Source organism: Chelonia mydas, chromosome 1, assembly GCF_015237465.2.
Source record: "Chelonia mydas isolate rCheMyd1 chromosome 1, rCheMyd1.pri.v2, whole genome shotgun sequence".
Taxonomy (NCBI): Eukaryota; Metazoa; Chordata; order Testudines; family Cheloniidae; genus Chelonia; species Chelonia mydas.
In genome coordinates this window covers 249,207,790-249,227,453 of record NC_057849.1, presented here as the reverse complement: position 1 = coordinate 249,227,453, position 19,664 = coordinate 249,207,790, and the positions used below count along the sequence as shown (strand labels likewise).

The window sequence follows — 19,664 nt, the reverse complement described above, 5'->3', positions numbered from 1 at the left end:
AGCCCCGGAGTTGCTACAGCAACTGGCTAGCACATCTCAGTTTTATGTGCATCACTAATGGGATTAGGTTTTGTGCCCCTCTGGAGATGGGGGAAGGAATTATTCCAGGGTTATTTTACTGTTTTACTGTAGCTGCTGAATTCCCTTAAGTCTCCCATCCCCTTTCAGCTCATTGGTCTGTACCCATATCCTACCCTGATATTCTTTTATATAGAGAGATAAGATGGGTGAGGTAGTGTCTTTTATTGGACCAACTTCTGTTGGTGAGAGAGACAAGCTTTTGGGCCAAACGGGTCAGAAAGTCCTGAAGAAGAGCTCTGCATAGCTCAAAAGCTTGTCTTTCTCACCAACAGATGTTGGTCTAATAAAAGCTATTACCTCACCCACCTTGTCTCTCTAGTATCCTTGGATGGACACAGCTACAACTACACCGCATGCGTTCTTTTATAGAAACAGTCTCTGAACTCCACTGTGTGCAGCTGGATTTTTGAGTCTGGGCTTGCAGACCAAGGTCACCAAAGGGGAGTGGGGTGGTCTATGCCTGACCTGAAGAAAAACAGGTGCAGGCCTGACACCTTAGGATGGTGTTTCTCAACCTTTTTGTGCTGGTACACCTTTGGACTTAAAAAAAAAAAAAAATCGCGATCCCCAAAGAAAACATTTGCAAACCTCTACCTTAAGTTCCGGGCTCCCACAACCCTCTGGGGCTTGGAGCTTCCGCTTAAGATCGTCCTGACCCCCAGGTTGTGAAGCACTGCTTGAGGACATCTACCACTACACATCCCTGGCTTCTGGTTATGCAAAGCATTCTCTTTGCTCAGCTAGTTTTGGGACCGCCCTGCTTGTCTCTGGAGTCTGGCCCATTGCACGGGACGGGGCTGCCCGGCGATTGCCTTTACCCAACTCTCCTGAAGGGCTTGGAGAGACCTGAAGCCAAACCACTTGTGGATCAAGTGCCAACCTAAGCGAGGACAGCAGCAACGCCAGCCCTCTTCGGCAGCAGCCTTCCCTCGCTCCCCGCGCCGTTGGCCGGTCCCACCTCCCCCCAGTCGCTGGCGGTGCGACACGTGCATCTCCTGGGGCTGGGTGGCACCAGCAGCGGCCAGCCCTCTCGCCCGCTGATCCCGGCCCCCACGAGAGTCGGCGCGGGAAGGGCGGGGCTCGAGGAAGTGACTTCAGCTGGCCGCGGCTGCCGCGGGGCCAGAGGCTGGTGGCGGGGAGCTCCGGCGGCGGCAGCGGCAGAGCCGAGGAGTCGCTCGCGGCGCGGCAGCCCCGGCCATGGCGGCGGCGCGTTCCCTGCTGGGCGCAAGGCGGATGCGGGGTGCGGGTCGCGCTGCCGCCGGGCTCTGCGGCTGCGGCGCCTTCAGAGCGAGCCCCCACTGCACGGCGGCCCCCCAGCAGCAGCAGCCGCCCCCTGCGCCCACCCGGGACATGAAGAGCTACCTGTGGGCGCGCTACAAGGAGGCGAAGAGAGTGACCAAGGGTGAGTGCCGCGCAGCGCGCCCGGGACCGGGGCTTCCGCCAGCATCAGTGTCATGCTGCGGCCAGGGGGCACCCCCCTTCTCGGGCACGTGGGCAGCAGCTGCCGCAGGGCACCGCTCTGCCACCCCCTCTGCTGCCCTGCCGACGGGCCAGGCGGCTCTGGGTGATTCAGGTGCCCTTCAGTTATAGCCTCTTGCCAAAGTACATCCCGGGCTCTGGGGTGCACAGCGGTAGCCAGACGGGGGGCTTCATTAACCTGGGTAGTGCACCCCACCACCATGAATGCCCTTGGGGAGCAGGGAGGACCTTGAGTCCTTAAACAAAAGCTTCCCCCAAACCTCCCCATTCAGCAAACTGTCTGGAGCTTGGTGCCAACCTGGAAAGGGTGAAGGAAAGGCCTGACTGCCCCCTGCTAGGATTTGGACTTGTGGTTGCAGGGAGCCTGGGTCAGTGGTAGCGCAGCCTTATCTCATAAAGCTAGCTGCTTCAAGAGTTGCTTTAGGGGTGCCAATTGTGAAGTGGGTGCTTCCCCAACAGGAAATAGAATGAGTCAGTTAAAGGCCAAAACATGTCACTCAAAATAAAATTTGTGCTTTATCCTTCCTAGAGATACCAGCACTAGGTGGTATTATGTTTGCTGTATAAGACAGAAGGAAAATAAAGTTTCCACAAGATCGTGAGTTTAGGTGGCAAATTGAAGGTAAACTGAGTCCACGTTGAGCTTTTGTATCAAGCATACCTATTAAAAATGCATTTTGTTTTTATCATTTGGTGAAGCTGCTTTTTGTGTCTTTGTAGTTGCCAAATGGGGCCTTACATCATGGTGATTGTAACTAGTTGCAGATGGCTAAAATATGAATCTGCATGGTGAGGTGACTGAAGTCTGTTATGCAGCTCCTCAAATACAGTATTTTTAGTACGACCATGATTTATGTGGTTCTTTGTCTTCATGAAAACTGCAGTAACATCTTTTCACAATCATCTGTTAAATTATGGGTGACTTCACTCTTATCAGAGATAAGAGACTACATTAAAACTGATAAGAGTTCAAGTCTTCAGACACTATCAACAAATGTTGGAATCATATGATTGGGGCAGAATCCGTATTTTTCAGACCACAAATACGGAAGTAACAGTGAACCATTCTAATTAAAACTTTGAACTAGAAGCTATTAACTTTAAATATTTAAAACTATTTTGAAAGAAAATGTTTTACTATGGTGTAGCTCAGAACTTTTTCAAATTACACAAATAAGAAAAGCAAGGAGTTAATTTAATGTGTGTGTATGTGATCTTTTTGTTTGAGGCTCCTTTTGCAAAGGGGTCATGTTCCAAAAGTGTAAAGTGACGTGACCTTTTAGTTGGTTCTATTTTGGCTACAAGTCCAATTAATTAATTACTATTTAACCCCAAGACTGCTGCAGAGGAATGTCCCCACTTCTGGTAAATAACTCTGAAGTACTGAAGCAAGGAATCAAAAGCTGATAAGTAGGCTTGTGCGGAGTGACTTCAGGCAGTTTTCTGAAAATGGGGGAACAAGGCTTTGTTGGGTCGGTCACTAAGAGCAGGGATTCTCACAACAATATTTTTGATGGCCCTAGAGTGCGGCCACCAACTTTTGCTCTGACAATTTCCCCTAAAATACTTAATTAGCTGTTGGAAAAACTAGTAAATACGCACATAAAGACATCCAAGCACCGACCTGTCTCTCTGTCCCTGCCTTCCACCACCTTCAGTGAAAGCCTGCCCCAGGGAAGGTGGGTCTGGAACTCACTGGCTGCTGGTGGAGTCCCAGGCTCACTGTGCCCTGGCTGTAGGGGAGCTGCCCAAGGGAGCGCACCAGTGACTGAATGCTACAGCTACCTCCACTTACAAGAGCTGCCTCAGGCATTGCACACGCTGGTCCCACGTGTCTCCAGAGGTGCTGCCCAGAGCATCCAAGAAGGCTGTGCAGTGCAGGGCGCCGATCCCTGCTGGCAGCACCAGCGCAAACATCAAGGCGGTGCATCTTGCTGCCTTTGGTAACAAGTATTCAGGAGCAACAGCTGGGTACTGCAGGGCTGCTGCTTTCTGCAAGGGGAGACTGAGGGTAAGGCTCTCGGAGCCCGAGTCAGCTGAGTTGGGCTTTTAGGGCTCAGGTTGCAGGGCTATAAAATTGCAGTGTAGATGTTTGGGCCTTGGCTCTGACCCCCATATGAAGTCTCCGAGCCCCAGCCTGAGCCGGAACACCTACACTGCAGTTTTATACTCTGCAAGCTTGAGTCACCTGACCCAGGCTAGTCACGGCTTTGCTGTGGGTTTTTATTGCACTGTAGGCCTACCCTTAGCCTCTCTGTGCCTCAGTTCCCCATCTGTGAAATGGGGATAATACTGTTCCTCAGCACGCCTGTGTGAGGTAGGGAAATGCATTAAAGATTGTGAAGCTCTTTGAGATCTACTGATGAAAAGCCCTATATAAAACCTAAGTATTTTTAACAGCCTGGCTAAATTGCTAGATGAGAATTTGAAGGTCCAGTAACCTCAATCACCCAGGTATATTATCATTACAGAAAAGCATGCTCTCTGAAGCGTCTTACGATTATAAAATGTTGGTAGTGACGGAGAGTTGTTACTATCTGACGGCTGTTTGGCCTGTGTGAAATTATTTTGGTGGGCTCGCTCCATTTCCCTCTGCCCACATTATCATTGGGGGGGTGGAAGGGGGCGGGGGAGGTAGAGCATTACCAAGGTGCACACGTCTGCAGCTTCACTAGATAAGCCAAGGACTGAATGGGGTCTGGCGACTGAAGTTGAGTTTGTTCCTCAGTATCAGGGTCTAGGCATATTGAGAGAAAGCTGTGAGGAAGCTTGCCCTGTGCTACCCATGGCATAATCATTCTGCATAATACTTCAGTCTCCCATCTTTCAGAAGCGCTAAAATCACACCAACAAATGTATCATTGCAGGCACTTTTGCCATATATGAGAGAGTTCAAAGGATAATACAGGGTTTTTTTGGGTGGGGAAACGTAGAGGTCATGCAAACATACATGCTGCATACTGTCTGGATCTTTTTTTCTGCTCTTTTGGCACTCCTTATCCAGGTTGGTTGCAAATTCCGCCCAAAAATATTTTTAGAGGCATTGTCTGACGGTGCTGCTGAGGAGGTCTGGCCTACGTTAGGGGAATGAGGTCTGTAAATACTTAGATGGGAATATAGAGGCAGAGGGAATGTATTTTCAGGATCACTTGGCGATTGAGGTTGTTTGTTATAGGCTATCTGACATTTAGTTTTTATTTCATTGTTCAGTCAGGGCTGATTAGTCATCTTACATTAAGTCATTTTGGCCTAAGTAGTATGTGGCTTGAGGTATGTCAGCCAGACAAAGTAGTTAATATCTAAAACCTGTTTATAGTAGCTCAGTTTACAGCTTTCAGGCAACCATGAAATATCTATAAAATGAACTCTGGGCAAAAACACTGAGGAAAAACAGAAATAACTGTGGCACGGTGAATGCACCGTTGCTGAATGCACCATTGCTGAGAGAAAGAGGTCTTTTCAGGCTCTGGGGCTAGGAAATTGGGGGTTAATGGCACAATATCAATGTTTACTTCATTGTTGTTTGGGAAGAATAATTATCTGTTATCTTTACCTGCCTGAGTTGGAATTAAATGATGCAAGTGTTAGCTGTTACCACTCAAGATAGAGATCTTGGAGTCATTGTGGATAGTTCCCTGAAAACATCCACTCAATGTACAGAGGCAGTGAAAAAAGCGAATGGAATGTTGGGAATCGTTAAGAAAGGGATAGATAATAAGACAGAAAATATCATATTGCCTCTATCTAAATCCATGGTACGCCCACATCTTGAATACTGCGTGCAGATGTGGTTACCCCATCTCAAAAAAGATATATTGGTATTGGAAAAGGTTCAGAAAAGGGTAACAAAGATGATTAAGGGTATGGAATTGCTTCCATATGTATTATGATTAATAAGACTGGGACTTTTCAGCTTGGAAAGGAGTTGACTAAAGGGGCGGGGATATGATAGAGGTCTATAAAATCTTGACGGGCGTGGGGAAAGTAGATAAGGAAGTGTTATTTACTCCTTCTCATAACACAAGAACTAGGGGCCACCAAATGAAATTAATAGGCAGCAGGTTTAAAACAAACAAAAGGAAATTTTTTTTCATACCACACAGTCAACCTGTGGAACTCCTTGCCAAACGATGTTGTGAAGGCCAAGATTATAACAGGGTTCAAAAAAGAACTAGATAAATTCATGGAGGATGGGTCCATCAATGGCTATTAGCCAGGATGGGCGGGGATGGTGTCCCTAGCCTCCATCTGCCAGAAGCTGGGAATGGGCGACGGGATGGATTGCTAGATGATTACCTGTTCTGTTCATTCCCTCTTGGGCACCTGGCATTGGCCACTGTCGGAAGACAGGATACTGGGCTGGATGGACCTTTGATCTGACCCAGTATGGCTGTTCTAATGTTCTTATGTAAGTGTACTATTAAAAGGGTAAATAAACAGTCATTTCTGAAGCCCAATATGGATTTCAGACCGTGGGCCATTTCATGTGTTGCTTTATCTATCCTACACTTGATTAACTCTGTTTGATTTTTCTGCTGAATCTTTTGTGCTTCTATGCATACCTGATGTGCTTGAAACCAAAGTTTAAAACAGTTAATGCACAGCAGAAGAACTAGTAATGGTGAGGAAAGAAGTGCAGACTAAAAGGAGAGGATACTGGTGGTAAAAGCAAAACAAAGTGAAAACATATTTATAGAGGTGTCAAAAATGCACGTATTGTGTCTGAAACAGGGATTTCTGTCAAGTATCGTGAAACAAATCTTTTTCTTCAAAAGTAGTAGCAGGAGTAAATGTGTGTGTATTTAATATTACGGGTAGTCAAACATCTTAATAAAATTATAGACAGCATTTTTCTTTTTTCCAGGTTGAGATTTAACATAAGAATGGTCATACTGGGTCAGACCACTGGTCCAGCTAGCTCAGTATCCTGTCTTCCAACAGTGGCCAGTACCAGATGCTTCAGAGGGAATGAGTAGGACAGGGCAATTATCAAGTGATCCATCCCCTATTGTCCAGTCCCAGCTTCTGGCAGTTGGAATCTTAGGGACACCCAGAGCATGGGGTTGTGTTCCTGACCATTTTGGCTAATAGCCATTGATGGACCTATCCTCCACTAACTTATCTAATTCTTTTTTGAGCCCAGTTATACTTTTGGCCTTCACAACATCCCCTGGCAATGGGCTCCACTCGTTCAAGTACATAAAAAGTTGTTAAAAGAAGGAGAACAATTTTTCTCCCTCCTCAACCTCTGAGGATAGGACAAGAAGCAATAGGCTTAAATTGCAGCAAGGGAGGTTTAGGTTGGACATTAGGAAAAACTTCCTGTCAGGGTGATTAAGCATTGGAATAAATTGCCTAGGGAGGTTTTGGAATCTCCATCACTGGAGATTTTTAAGAGCAGGTTAGACAAACACCTGTCAGGGATGGTCTAGATCAGTGGTCTCCAACATTTTTATGCACAAGATCACTTTTTGAACTTAAGCGCAACCCAGGATCTACCCCACCCCTTCCCTGAGACCCCGCCCTGTTCACTCCATTCCCCCCTGCCCCCCCCCCCCCCCACTGGTCGCTCGCTCTCTTCCACCCTCGCTCACTTTCACCATGCTGGGGCAGGAGGTTGGGGTGTCGGAGGCGGTGCGGCCTCTTGGCTGGGGCCGAGGGGTTCAGAGTGTGGGAGGGGGCTCTGGGCTGAGGCTGGGGCAAGGGGTTGGGGTGCAGGAGAGGGTGAGTGGTGCAAGCTCTGGGAGGAAGTTTGGGTGCAGGAGGGGGCTTTGGGCTGGGGCAGAGTGTTGGAGTGCAGGAGGGGGTGCAGGCTCTGGGAGGGGGCTCAGAACTGGGGCAGGGAGTTTGGGGAGCAGGAGGGGGCTTAGAGCTGGGGCAGGGGGTTGATGGGCTCCTGCTGGGTGATGCTTACAGTGGGCGGCTCCCAGTCGGCAGTGCAGCAGGGCTAAGGCATGCTCCCTGCCTGCCCCAGCTCTGCGCCGCTCCCAGAAGCGTCCATCAGGTTCCTGCTCCCCCTGGGGGAGGGAGGGTGCAGGGGGTCTCCATGCACTACCCCTCCCTGCAGGCATCGTCCCCGCAGCTCCCATTGGCCACAGTTCCCCTTTCCCAGCCAATGGGAGCTGCGGGGGCAGTACCTGCAGTCAGGAGCAGCGTGCAGAGACCTCCCCCAGGTGCCACAGGAACATGCTGGCAGATTCTGGGAGCAGTGCATGGCCAGGGCAGGCAGGGAGCCTGCCTTAGCCCCACTGTGCCACTGGATTTTTAGTGGCCAGAGATTACATTTGACTGTCAGAGACTCCAGAATGGACCACTTGTTTGCTATATACTGGTTGGTGATTCCTGGTCTAGATAATACTTAGTCCTGCCATGAGTGCAGGGGACTGGACTAGATGACTTCTCGAGGTCCCTTCCAGTTCTATGTTTGTGTGTTGTTTGGAGAGGTACTTATGTTTGTTTCTAAACTTGCTACCTATTAAATTAATTGGATTTTGTGTTATGGGAAGGTGTAAATAACACTTTCCTATTTACTTTCTCTGCACCATTCATGATTTAATAGACTTCTATCATATCCCTCCTTAGTCATCTTTTTTTTTTTTTAAGATGAACAATCCCAATCTTTTAAATCTCTCCTCATGTGAAGCTGTTCCATACCCTTAATCATTTTTGTTGACTTTTTCTGTACCTTTTCCAATTCTAATATATCTCTTCTTGAGATGGGGTGATCGGAACTGCACACAGTATTCAAGGTGTGGATGTACCATGGATTTATATAATGGCATTATGATAGCTATTTTCTGTCTATTATCTAACCGTTTCCTAATTGTTCCTAACTTTAACTTTTTTGATTACCACTACACATTGAATAGATGTTTTCAGAGAACCATCCCTGATGACTCTCCCCCCCCCCCCCCGCCCCAAAAAAAGCTTTAAGACCCTAACTCTTTGTATATATTGTTGGATTATTTTTTCCAATGTGCATTATTTTGCACTTATAAACATTGAATTTCATCTGTCATTTTGTTGCCCAGTCACCCAGTTTTGTGAGATCTTTGTAACTCTTTACAGTCAGCTTTGGACTTAACTGTTTTGAGTAATTTTGTATTGTCTGCAAACTTTGCCACCTCACTATTTACCCCGTTTTCCAGATCACCTATGAATATGTTGTACAGCACATAATCCAGTACAGATCTTTGTGGACCCCCCCATATTTATCTCTTTCTGTTGTGAAAACTGGACCGTTTATTTCTACCTTCTGTTTTTGTATTTTTTAACCAGTTACTGATCCATGAGAGGACCTTCCCTGTTATCCCATGACTGCTTACTTTGCTTTAAGAGTCTTTGGTGTGGGACCTTGTCAAAGGCTTTCTGAAAGTCCAAGTACACTATATCCAATGAATCACCCTTGCCCACATGTTTCTTGACCCCCCTCAAGAATTCTAATAGATAGGTGAGACATGGTTTCCGTTTACAAAAGCTGTTTTGACTCTTCTCCAACATATCACATTCATATATTTGTCTGATAATTCTGTTCACTACTATAGTTTCAACCAATTTGCTTGGTACTGAAGTTAGATTTACTGGCCTGGAAATGCCAGAATCACCTCTAGAACCTCTTAAAAAATCAGCATTACATTAGCTATCCCCCAGTCATCTGGTGCAGAATCTGAGTTAAGCGATAGGTTATGCACCACAGTTAACAGTTTTGCAATTTCATATTTGAGTTCCTTCAGAACTCTTGGGTGAATACCATGTGGTCCTGATGACTTTAATTTATTATTTTAGTTCCAAAGCTCCTTCTATAGATACCTCTATCTGGGCCAGTTCCTCAGATTTGTCACCTAAAAAGAATGGCTCAGATGTGGGAGTCTCCCTAATATCCTCTGCAGTGAAGACCAATGCAAAGAATTCACTGAGCTTCTCTGCAGTGTTCCTGTCTTCCTTGAGTCCTCCTTTAGTACCTTGATCGACTAGTGGCCCTGCTGATTGTTTGGCAGGTTTCCTGCTTCTGATGTGCTTACATTTTTTTTTGCTATTAGTTTGTATGTCTTTTTCTTTCTTTGTTGGCCTGCCCGATTATATTTGATTTCCCAGAGTTTATGCTCCTTTCTGTTTTCCTCAGTGGGATTTTTACTTGCAGTTTTTAAAGGATGCCCTTTTGCCTCTAACCGCCTCTTTTATTCCAATATTTAGCAATGGGGGCATTTTTTTGGTCCTTACTTTAAAAAATAAAAATTGGAGTATACATTTGAGCCTCTGTTATGGTGTTTTAAAATGGTTTCCATGCAGCTTGTAGGCAGTTTACTCTTGTGACTGTTCCTTTTAATCTTTGTTTAACTAGCTTTCTTATTTTTGTGTGGTTCTCTCTCTCTCTCTCTTTTTTTTTTTTTTAAGTTAAAAGCTACTATGGTAGGTTTCGTTAGTATTTCCCCCCCATAAGGATGTTAAATTTAATTACATTATGGTTGGTATTACCAAGCGGTTCTGTTATATTCACCTCTTGGACCAGATCCTGTGTTCCCATGAGGACTAAATCAAGATTGGCCTCTCCCCTTTTGGGTTCTAGGAGTAGCTGCTTCAAGAAGCTGTCATTAAAATGGTGTCTAGAAATTTTATTATCGCATCCCATCCTAAGGTGACATATACCCAGTCAATATGGAAATAGTTGAAATCCCCTGTTATTCCTGGGTTTTCTGTTTTTGTAGCCTCTCTGGTCTCCCTGAGTGATTTCGCAAGCATTGTCTCAATGCTGGTCAAGTGATTGGTAGTATATTCCTACTGCTGTACTTCTATTATTGTAGCATGGAATTTCTTTCCATAAAGATTCTATGCTACCATTTAATTCATTTAAGACTTTTTACGATATTTGACTTGCTACTTTCTTTCACAAATATTGCCACTCCCGCACCAGAGAGACTTGCTGTGTCATTCCCTGTATATTTTGTATCAGGTATTACTGTGTCCTATTGAGTATCATCGTTCCACCATATTAAAGTCTGCATATTAAAGTGAAATGGCTTAATAGCTTCCATCAACACTTACTTATATTTGTAGAATCCTAGAAATATAGGGCTGGAAGAGACCTTGAGAAGTCATCAAGTCCAGCCCCTTGTGCTGAGGCAGGACCAAATAAACCTTGACCATACCTGACAGGGATTTGCCTAACCTGTTCTTAAAAACCTCCAATCATAGGGATTCCACAACCTCCCTTGGAAGCCTATTCCGGTGCTTGGAAAAGAGGAGACTAAGGGGGGATATGATAGAGGTATATAAAATCATGAGTGGTGTGGAGAAAGTGAATAAGGAAAAGTTATTTACTTGTTCCCATAATATAAGAACTAGGGGCCACCAAATGAAATTAATGGGAAACATGTTTAAAACAAATAAAAGGAAGTTCTTCTTCACTCAGCGCACAGTCAACCTGTGGAATTCCTTGCCTGAGGAGGTTGTGAAGGCTAGGACTATAACAGGGTTTAAAAGAGAACTGGATGAATTCATGGAGGTTAAGTCCATTAATGGCTATTTGCCAGGATGAGTAAGAAATGGTGGTGTCCCTAGCCTCTGTTTGTCAGAGGGTGGAGATGGTGGCAGGAGAGAGATCACTAGGTCATTACCTGTTAGGTTCACTCCCTCTGGGGCACTTGGCATTGGCCACTGTCAGCAGACAGGATACTGGGCTGGATGGACCTTTGGTCTGACTCAGTATGGCCTTTCTTATGTTCTTGTGCTTAACTTTTGTAGTTAGAAAGTTTCCCCCCTCAGCCCCTAATATCTAACCTAAATTTCCCTTACTGCATATTAAGTCCATTGCTTTTTGTCCTACCACCAGTGGACACGGAGAACAATCCTCATTATAACAGCCCTTCACAGATTTGAAGACTGTTATCAGGTCACCCCTCAGTTGTCTTTCCTCAAGACTAAATGTTCCCAGGTTTTTTAAACTTTTCCTCATAGATCAGTTAATCTAAACCTTTTGTCATTTTTTGTTGCTCTCCTCTGGACTCTCTAGTTTGTCCACATCTTTCCTAAAGTGTGTCACTCAGAACTGGAGATAGTACTCCAGCTGAGGCCTTGCCAGTGCTGAGTAGAGCAGGATAATTACCTCCCTTGTTTTACATATGACACTCTTGTTAATACACCCCAGAACGTTATTTGCCTTTTTGCACAACTCTGTCATATTGCTGACTTGTATTCAATTTGTGATCCACTATAACCCCCCAGATCCTTTTCAGCAGTACTGAACCTAGCCAGTTATTCCCCATTTTGCAGTTGTGCATTTGGTATTTTTCTTCTTAAGTGAAATATTTTGCACTTATCTTTATTGAAATTAATCTTGTTGAATTCAGACCAATTCTCCATTTTGTCAGGGTCATTTTGAATTTTAATCCTGTTCTCTAGAGTGTTGTAACACTCCCTAGCTTGGTGTCATCTGCAAATTTTATAAGCATACTCTCCACTCCATTATCCAAATCATTAATGAAAAATATTGAATAGTACCAGACCCAGAACTGACCCCTGCAGGACTCCCCTAGATCTGCCCTCCCAGTTTGATAGCGAATCATTGATAACGACTTTTTGAATATGATCTTTCAAACAATTGTGCACCCACTTGATAGTAACTTCATCTATACTGCATTTCCCTAGTTTGCTTATGAGACTGTCAGGTGGGACTGTGTCAAAAGCCTTACTAAAATCAAGATATATCGCATCTACTGCTTTCCCCCTATCTACTGGACCAGTAACCCTGTCATTACAAATATCTAATGATAAATATCAAATTTAAAATATAATATGTATGGGGTTTGATTTTATGCTTCATATAAGGCTGGAATACTAACTCCAATTTTTTTTTTATTTTCTTCAGACTTGGTTCCTTCAATTATGAGTAATTTGCTGAATCCAGATGCTGTTTTTACCAACAATGAAATGAGTCTATCAGACATTGAAATCTATGGCTTTGATTATGACTACACATTGGTCTTTTATTCCAAACGTCTACACACTTTGATCTACAATGCTGCCCGGGATCTTCTCATTAATGAGCATCGGGTAAGATGAATGAAATAACAGTATGCACCTTTATTCGTAGGAATGCTACGAGCAACTTCGAGTTGAGAGAAGCTTTGTACGTTTCCTAATGGCTTGGTCCCCAGTTGGCTCTCTTTTTGGTACATCTTGTGCAGCAGCTACTTACAGACCACAAAGTTCCTGGTTCACTCTCACCTGCAGTAATGTGCACAATGCAGACAGTCCAGGAACTGAAAGGAAGACTCCGTTCTTCTATCTGTCAGTCAGTTAGCAGAGACCTCTTGCAGATATGAGGATACTTATTTGGCTGTACTTTAAGCAGAATTCACTTAATGCGCTGTTATGCAATTATTATTAGTGTCCATTTGGAATGTTTTACATACCCTAATCTGGACTGAATGGACATTGTAGCATTGGGTGTTTCCATTCCTGTATTTCAGTCCAGAGGTTAACAGTTATACATAAATGTCTATAAATATTTCTGGATTAACAAACTAAGTTTAAAACTTCATAGGTACTATAAACACACAAAACTTAGAGGCTGTAAAATTCTGCAACGTTTTGGTGGAAACTTCTGCAGCATAAGTTAGCAAATTGTATAGGTGGTGTTTTTTGTAATAGAAACTGACCCATTGCAGTAGCAGTGGGGTTGCATGCTTGTAGTAGTAGCTTGAAATTAGAAACTAGTCCCCTATGGGTACCAGTAGTCACTTACAATATGATGTAATACTTGAAGCCACCTGTTGAGAGATCTAGTTTCCCATAGGAATATATTTTTTCAACCCAAGGGAAAACAACTCTCTAACTCCAGTCTCTCTCTAGCTGCATTTTTATTGACCTTTATGTACTGTAGCATCAAAATTATCCAGCAAGTGAAGCTTTTAAGTGACAGAGGCCATATCCTCCTATCTCAGTCAATTTAAAAGATGGTTCATTTTTGTCACTAAAATGTAATCTGGCTAGTATAAATAAAAATTGAAAATCCTGATGTACACAGCGTGGAATCTGGAAATATATTTAAAAATAAACATCAAATAAATAGATATTATCCCTGGAATAATCAACTTTACTAAAGTTTTGATTTTATATATATAAAATCAAATCCAATCTAAATTAATGATCCAGATAAGATTTCACGAGGGGTGAAACCTTGGAATCAGGCCACTTGTCTGAGTGTCTTTAGCTCTAATGCTTCAAGTCAGACTTTCGTTTCTGATGTATTGGTCTGTTGCTGCATAATGAACTGAACGTGAAGCTTTCATGCTAAGGGCAATAAGAGAGCCCACATTTTTTAATTTTAGAAAGGATTTGAAAATTTGGGCCAAAACTTTTGAGCACAGGTGTCTAAAGGTATTTGTTTAGCCCAATTTTCAGAGGTGATGAATACTTAGAAATGATCACAGAAGCTAGTGGGTGCTGGATGTGCCCATCCGCTGTGCAAATGGGCCACTTTTTCTAACTTTAGTCGCTCACATTTGAAAATTTGAATCATAGATTTTTTTTTTTTTTTCACCTCCAGGTGTTCTTCCCATTCTTGTATCCGAGTTTTAGATACTTTCATGTGTACATGACCAGCATATGGAAGGGCATACTTCAGTGAAAGCTAAAAGTGACATGTGGGAAGTTAAGCTTTTTAGAATTGGAAAAAATTTCTTGGGATGTATAAACAGTTTAAATTAACCCTGACTTTTTATTCTTAGTATCCTGCAGAAATAAGGAAGTATGATTATGATCCCAATTTTGCAATAAGAGGACTTCATTATGATGTACATCGGGTAGGTATAAACGATGTGGTGAGTTACGTGGTGCTGAATACATAGGTTATGAAAATAAATATTGCATTTTATAAACTTCATCAAAGGTTTTACCTTGTGCTGACATGTAGGCCCTTTGTTCTTTTTTTCCTTATGTTTGAGACAGCTTGAATTGTTTTAAAAGAATGGTTTCGTCAAGGCTTTTATGACAAATCAAGTTTGAAGAGAATAAACACAAATATGCCAGTATGGTTAGGGAAAGTTATTTCTTCATGATTGTAATCCAACATCATCTGAATAATACAGTTTCTAGTGGTTTTTACAAGCTCTGAATAAAATCCTTTGACAAAATACTCTGCTGCTCTTTACAAAGAATTTCTAATTGAAATTCTTGTAAAATTCATCCATATCTGAGCAAGGAAGTCTTACTCCTTGTGACAGATAAAATGGTTATAACTTTTATAACTGTATATAAGACTGCTTTTATGAAATGTAAATTGTCTGAAATTTTTGTTTTTTGTTCAAGGCATTATTGATGAAGATTGATGCTTTTCACTATATTCAGTTGGGAACAGTATACAGGTAGGTAGAATTATTGCTTACTGGATATAAAACACACTCCTGTTTCTGAAGCCACTGGATGCTCCTCTTAAAGCACATTGAAGAGTTAGGCCAATAGCAATGTAGTACAGTGTATATTGTATAGTCATCTACCGGAAGGCATGGACACAGGTGTGCTCTTTACTGGCTGAACTAGAAGAAGTGATTCTCTATGGAGAGCTGGCTGGTCATATGGTGCTGACTCAGCACCTTGTCCCCAGCTGCTAAATTTCATTAAAAGACAGCTAAAAATACACTCAATGCTTCTCCAGTGTTAGCTTTCTATGTGAGTTGTTGCCGCAGGGACACTGCAATCTCAAATGAGGAAGGAGAGATGCTCCTTGAGACTCTCTCTATTATGATATGGATATTCCAACGTTAACTTTTTCGTTGATGTACCTACAGTAGCATAGGGAAAAATACATTGTATTAGGAATATGTACTATCAAATGTTCCCTTTAAGAAAAATCTATAGATGTTAGGTCATATTCCAGCTTCAGAACTTCCCTCTGTGTATGTTTGTGCCACTTAACAATATACTTGGTAGGTAAATTATTATAGTACTCTTACTAGATAATCTGTTCCAGAGGCTGCAAGGGAAAGACGGGGGTGGATCATTCCAACTGCCCTGTCCTGGACATTCCCCCTGAAATGCTGTTACTGGCCTCTGTTGGAGAAGGCGCTGGGCTAGATGGACTGTTGGTTTGACCCAGTATGGCAGTTCTTATGTTTTATTATAGCGGTTCCTATTTATGGTAGTCTCTCTCGTATATATGAGAAAATAGAAGATGGTGTGTGTGATATAAAGGTTTTAATGCAGCAGTCATGTTGATATCAAATCAATGTGTGTTTATAAGTTCTCAATAAACCTTCTAACCACACCCTCGTGTTCTGCTATGCAACACATTAAATCCTCAGAGTCTATCTTGGGGTGCCTTTATATAACCACAGCTTCCCACTTGGAAGCTGGTAAACTCCTCCCTACAAAGGTATATAAATAAAAATCAGAACCTTCCATTCCAGAAATAAAGACCTATATGCAATGAACTAAAGCCCAGGTTTTCAGGCTCCCAAATCTATTGTAGCAATACAGTGGGATAACAACAGATCTTAGTCATAACACTTCTGTGAACACAGAAAATGCACATGCCCAGGATCTTGCTTATTCTTAGTGTTGGGCAGGTGTACTTCCAGGGAGAGAAGGAGGAGATGTGTTTGACAGGTTGATTTTATTTTATATTTTTAAAAAGGCAGCTGTATGAAGCTTTCCAGAGGTTTTGCATAATGGAGTAAATGCTGGATTAGAGGATAGATGAAGTGGTTAAAGGTGTATCATGATTTCATTTATCACATAGCTGTGCAATATATCACCTTCTCACACGCAGTTTGTGTATTTTTATAAATTAGTAGGTATACTCCGAGTTAGGCATGCCATTGCCATCTTTTAGCCTTGTCTGCATGAGGATTTCCTGCAGTCCTTACACTGGTGCCATTCCACCGATGCTTACTGTAACCGTACTATAGTACACCAGCAGGAGTGTAGGCCGGACACGGTGTTCTGTCTATCCTGCCGTGTAGCCTTAATCTGAACAGGGTAAAATAAACCCTACATGTACACAGCTGACCTGCCAACTATGGGGACAAAATGGATTCCTTGGCAAAGCTGATGTTAAACTTTTCTTCCGCACTCATAATTGAGCACGCTCCTCCGTGTTGTCTAAAAATGGTATAAATAGTACCTCTGAATATGCACTTAACAAATATCTACTGTCTACAGGTAGGCTTGTTATTAAATAAGTATATCGTGATTCACAAAAGGTATGGTTTAGCGATACTCCAATGATATTTGGCAGACTCGTCTGGAAGTTCTAACATGAATCATGAATTCTGTTCTTGGCTCTGTTACTGACATATTATACCTTAGGCAAAAAATTTAACTTCTTTGTTTCTGTTTGATCAGCCGTAACTGTAAAATGGATCATGATAAAGAATACTTCACATTTTTTATAGTACTTTCTATCTGGAATACTCTTAGTATTTAAAAAGCAACTTGAGATTCTAATGTTTATGCCTCACAACACCTCTAAAATAGGTAAGATCAGGAATCTGAGGTGCAGAATTCACCTAATTTACATCAGGTACTACAAGAAATCTGTTAGATCCAGATGTCCTGATTTCCATTCCCATTTTTTAATCACAAGATTATCTTTTCTCACTATTTCTTCCTATGGGGTGGGGGTATGTGTTGTAAGTTTACTAATATATCTGAGGTAGCAGGTTTAAAACAAACACAAGAAAGTATTTTTTTCACTCAAGCACTGTGAACCTCTGGAACTCCTTGCCAGAGGGTGTTGTGAAGGCCAATACTATAATGGGGTACAAAAGGGAGCTAGATAGGTCCATCAATGGCTATCTTCCATGAATCTATTCACCAGGATGGGCAGGAATGGTGTCCCTAGCCTCTGTTTGCCAGAAGCTGGGATTGGGTTATCATCAAGTGATCCATGCCCTGTCACCCATCTGTTCATTCCCTTTGGGGCACCTGCCATTGGCCACTGTCAGAGGACTGGATACTGGGCTTGATGGACCTTGGTCTGACCCAGTATGGCCGTTCTTATGTTCTTAAGTACTCTGAGATACTTCGTAAAAGGTGTTCAATACTGTAAGAGGTGGTGGTGGGGTAAATAGAGCTATATAATGGCTGGTACAAAAATTTTGGGGACAAATATAAACATCCTTTTCCCCTCTGTATTATGATTTTGTATCTAATGTATTTGTCACAGTTCCTTAATTATAATTTCAACTCAATGAGATTTAACTATATTAGGGTTAAAAAGAAATCTGGTTATTACTTTAGTTAAGAAGGTTGCATTTTTGGCCTCTCTTCTTCAAGGTCACACTGCAGAATAATCTGGTTAAACACTATTGCATCATCTCTACCTCGTGAAACAAAAGCAGAGAGGGAATTACATTTTGTTGGGAAACTAGAAGCTGTAACTGCTCTTTGCAAGCCCTGGAGGCAAAGTTTTAATGGAGACTTCACTTTTTTTGAAGAAGTAAAAAACTTTAAAAGCTGGAATGAGTTTCATGTGTGTCGGTTGGTTGAAATGTTACTTGTTTTGGAAGTTAGCAAGACGGTCTTTCTTAAATTGCAGACCAAGGCGTTTCTTATGGAAAACCATAATATTGTATTTAAAGCAGCTCAGGACCTGAATTTGTATATGTAGTCAGGCTGTCATACAATAATTACCTGAAATTTCTGGTTGGACTTTGAAACTAATATTGTTATTACCAGAGGACTCAGTGTCGTCCCAGATGAAGAAGTCATTGCAATGTATGATGGTTCCCATGTCCCCTTGGAACAAATGAGTGACTTTTATGGAAAGGTAAAAACACAAACTACTTCTGTTTAAAACTTACTAACTGAAACCCAATATGCGCCACTGACTTGTTTTATATTTTCAAAATGTTCCTGCTAATATTAGTTACGTTCGTGCTTAGGGGCCCTGTTGTACTAGGTGCTGTACAAACACAAAGTACGAGACGATCCCTGCCTTGAAGAGTTCACAATTGAAATAGACAAGGCAAAAAGTGGGAGAAAAGTTTATCACCCTCCTTTTACAGATGGGGACTAGAGGCCCAGAAAGATTGTCACTTGTCAAGTGTCTTACAGGAAGTCTGTCGCAGTGCTGTAAAAAACCCAGATCTTCTGAGTCCTCATCCAGTACTTTAACTGCAAGACTGTCCTTCTTCCTGGTTAGCTCCTGGTGCGTCTGACTGCTGCACAGACTTGCTTGCTAGGAAGGTTGGGATGGGGCCACCAAAAAGGCATTGCCAAGAGAAAGCTTTCAGTTAGAATTTTACTCTCTGAAGAGAGTGGTGCCCTCTATGGTGTGTCTATCACCTTCCTGTTTGTTTGGCACCAAGCCACCGTGCCTTCCTTCAGCCAAGAAGGGATGTGTTTGACTCCTTTTGGGGCCCATGAGTATTGCCCCTAAATCAACCAGAAAGCTCTCTAGAACAGTGCAAGGTACTTCTCCCCCAACTCCCTGGTGCTGAGTATTCTTCCTCTGTGCTCCCATTTGTTCTCAGCCCAAAGAATTTAAAAACTAGACTCTGTCAAATCTAGTCCCTTGCATGGTAGTGTAGAGGCAGGTCCTGAATGTTTTGTTTTACTTCCTTCATAGCATTGTAGTCTCAAAGGAGCTGTTCATTCCTCTGAGCTTAGCCTGCATACAACCCCAAACAAAACATGCCCTTTGGGGAGTGGTTGGGTTTGTTGTTTACTTCTCTATTATGTTTTCTCAAGTGATGGGAAATTTTAAAATTGTGTTTAGCTTTTATGTCCTGTAAAATTTTATGTTCCTGGTTTTGTGGTTACAAAACCTTATTGCTTTTTACCACTTCTCTTCAATAACCACTTGAAGGCGGCAAAATATTTGTTAGTCTTAGGGCTGGTCTGCACTGAAAACTTACATTGGCATAGCTACCTCTCTCAGGGGTGTGAAAAATCCACGCCCCTCAGGACACATAGCTAAGCCAACTCAACCACTGGTGTAGACATTGCTAGACATTGCTTTGAGCAGGGGGTTGGACTAGATGACCTCCTGAGGTCCCTTCCAACCCTGATATTCTATGATTCTAGGCTGATGGAAGAATTCTTCCATTCACCTTGCAACCACTTCCTGGGGAGGTGGATTAACTACAGTGATGGGAAAATAC

At 42.8% G+C, this 19,664-nt stretch overlaps 1 protein-coding gene across 3 annotated transcripts in view; it reads left to right on the top strand.

Annotated features, from left to right (window-relative positions):
- Nucleotides 1-746: 746 nt before the first annotated feature.
- Nucleotides 747-19,664, top strand: part of NT5DC3 (5'-nucleotidase domain containing 3) — a 32,612-nt gene continuing 13,694 nt past the window's right edge. Inside the window, exons 1-6 of one of the 3 annotated variants that reach the window (XM_037879733.2) lie at nucleotides 1,354-1,483; nucleotides 2,090-2,182; nucleotides 12,425-12,609; nucleotides 14,289-14,363; nucleotides 14,869-14,924; nucleotides 18,238-18,328. In XM_037879733.2, the coding sequence (XP_037735661.1) occupies nucleotides 12,442-12,609; nucleotides 14,289-14,363; nucleotides 14,869-14,924; nucleotides 18,238-18,328 (390 nt within the window). In that variant the 5' untranslated portion in view covers nucleotides 1,354-1,483; nucleotides 2,090-2,182; nucleotides 12,425-12,441. Of the gene's footprint in view, nucleotides 1,484-2,089; nucleotides 2,183-8,872; nucleotides 9,011-12,424; nucleotides 12,610-14,288; nucleotides 14,364-14,868; nucleotides 14,925-18,237; nucleotides 18,329-19,664 lie in introns of those variants that run through there. The other 2 variants (XM_037879723.2, XM_043541920.1) reach the window with 2 other exon arrangements.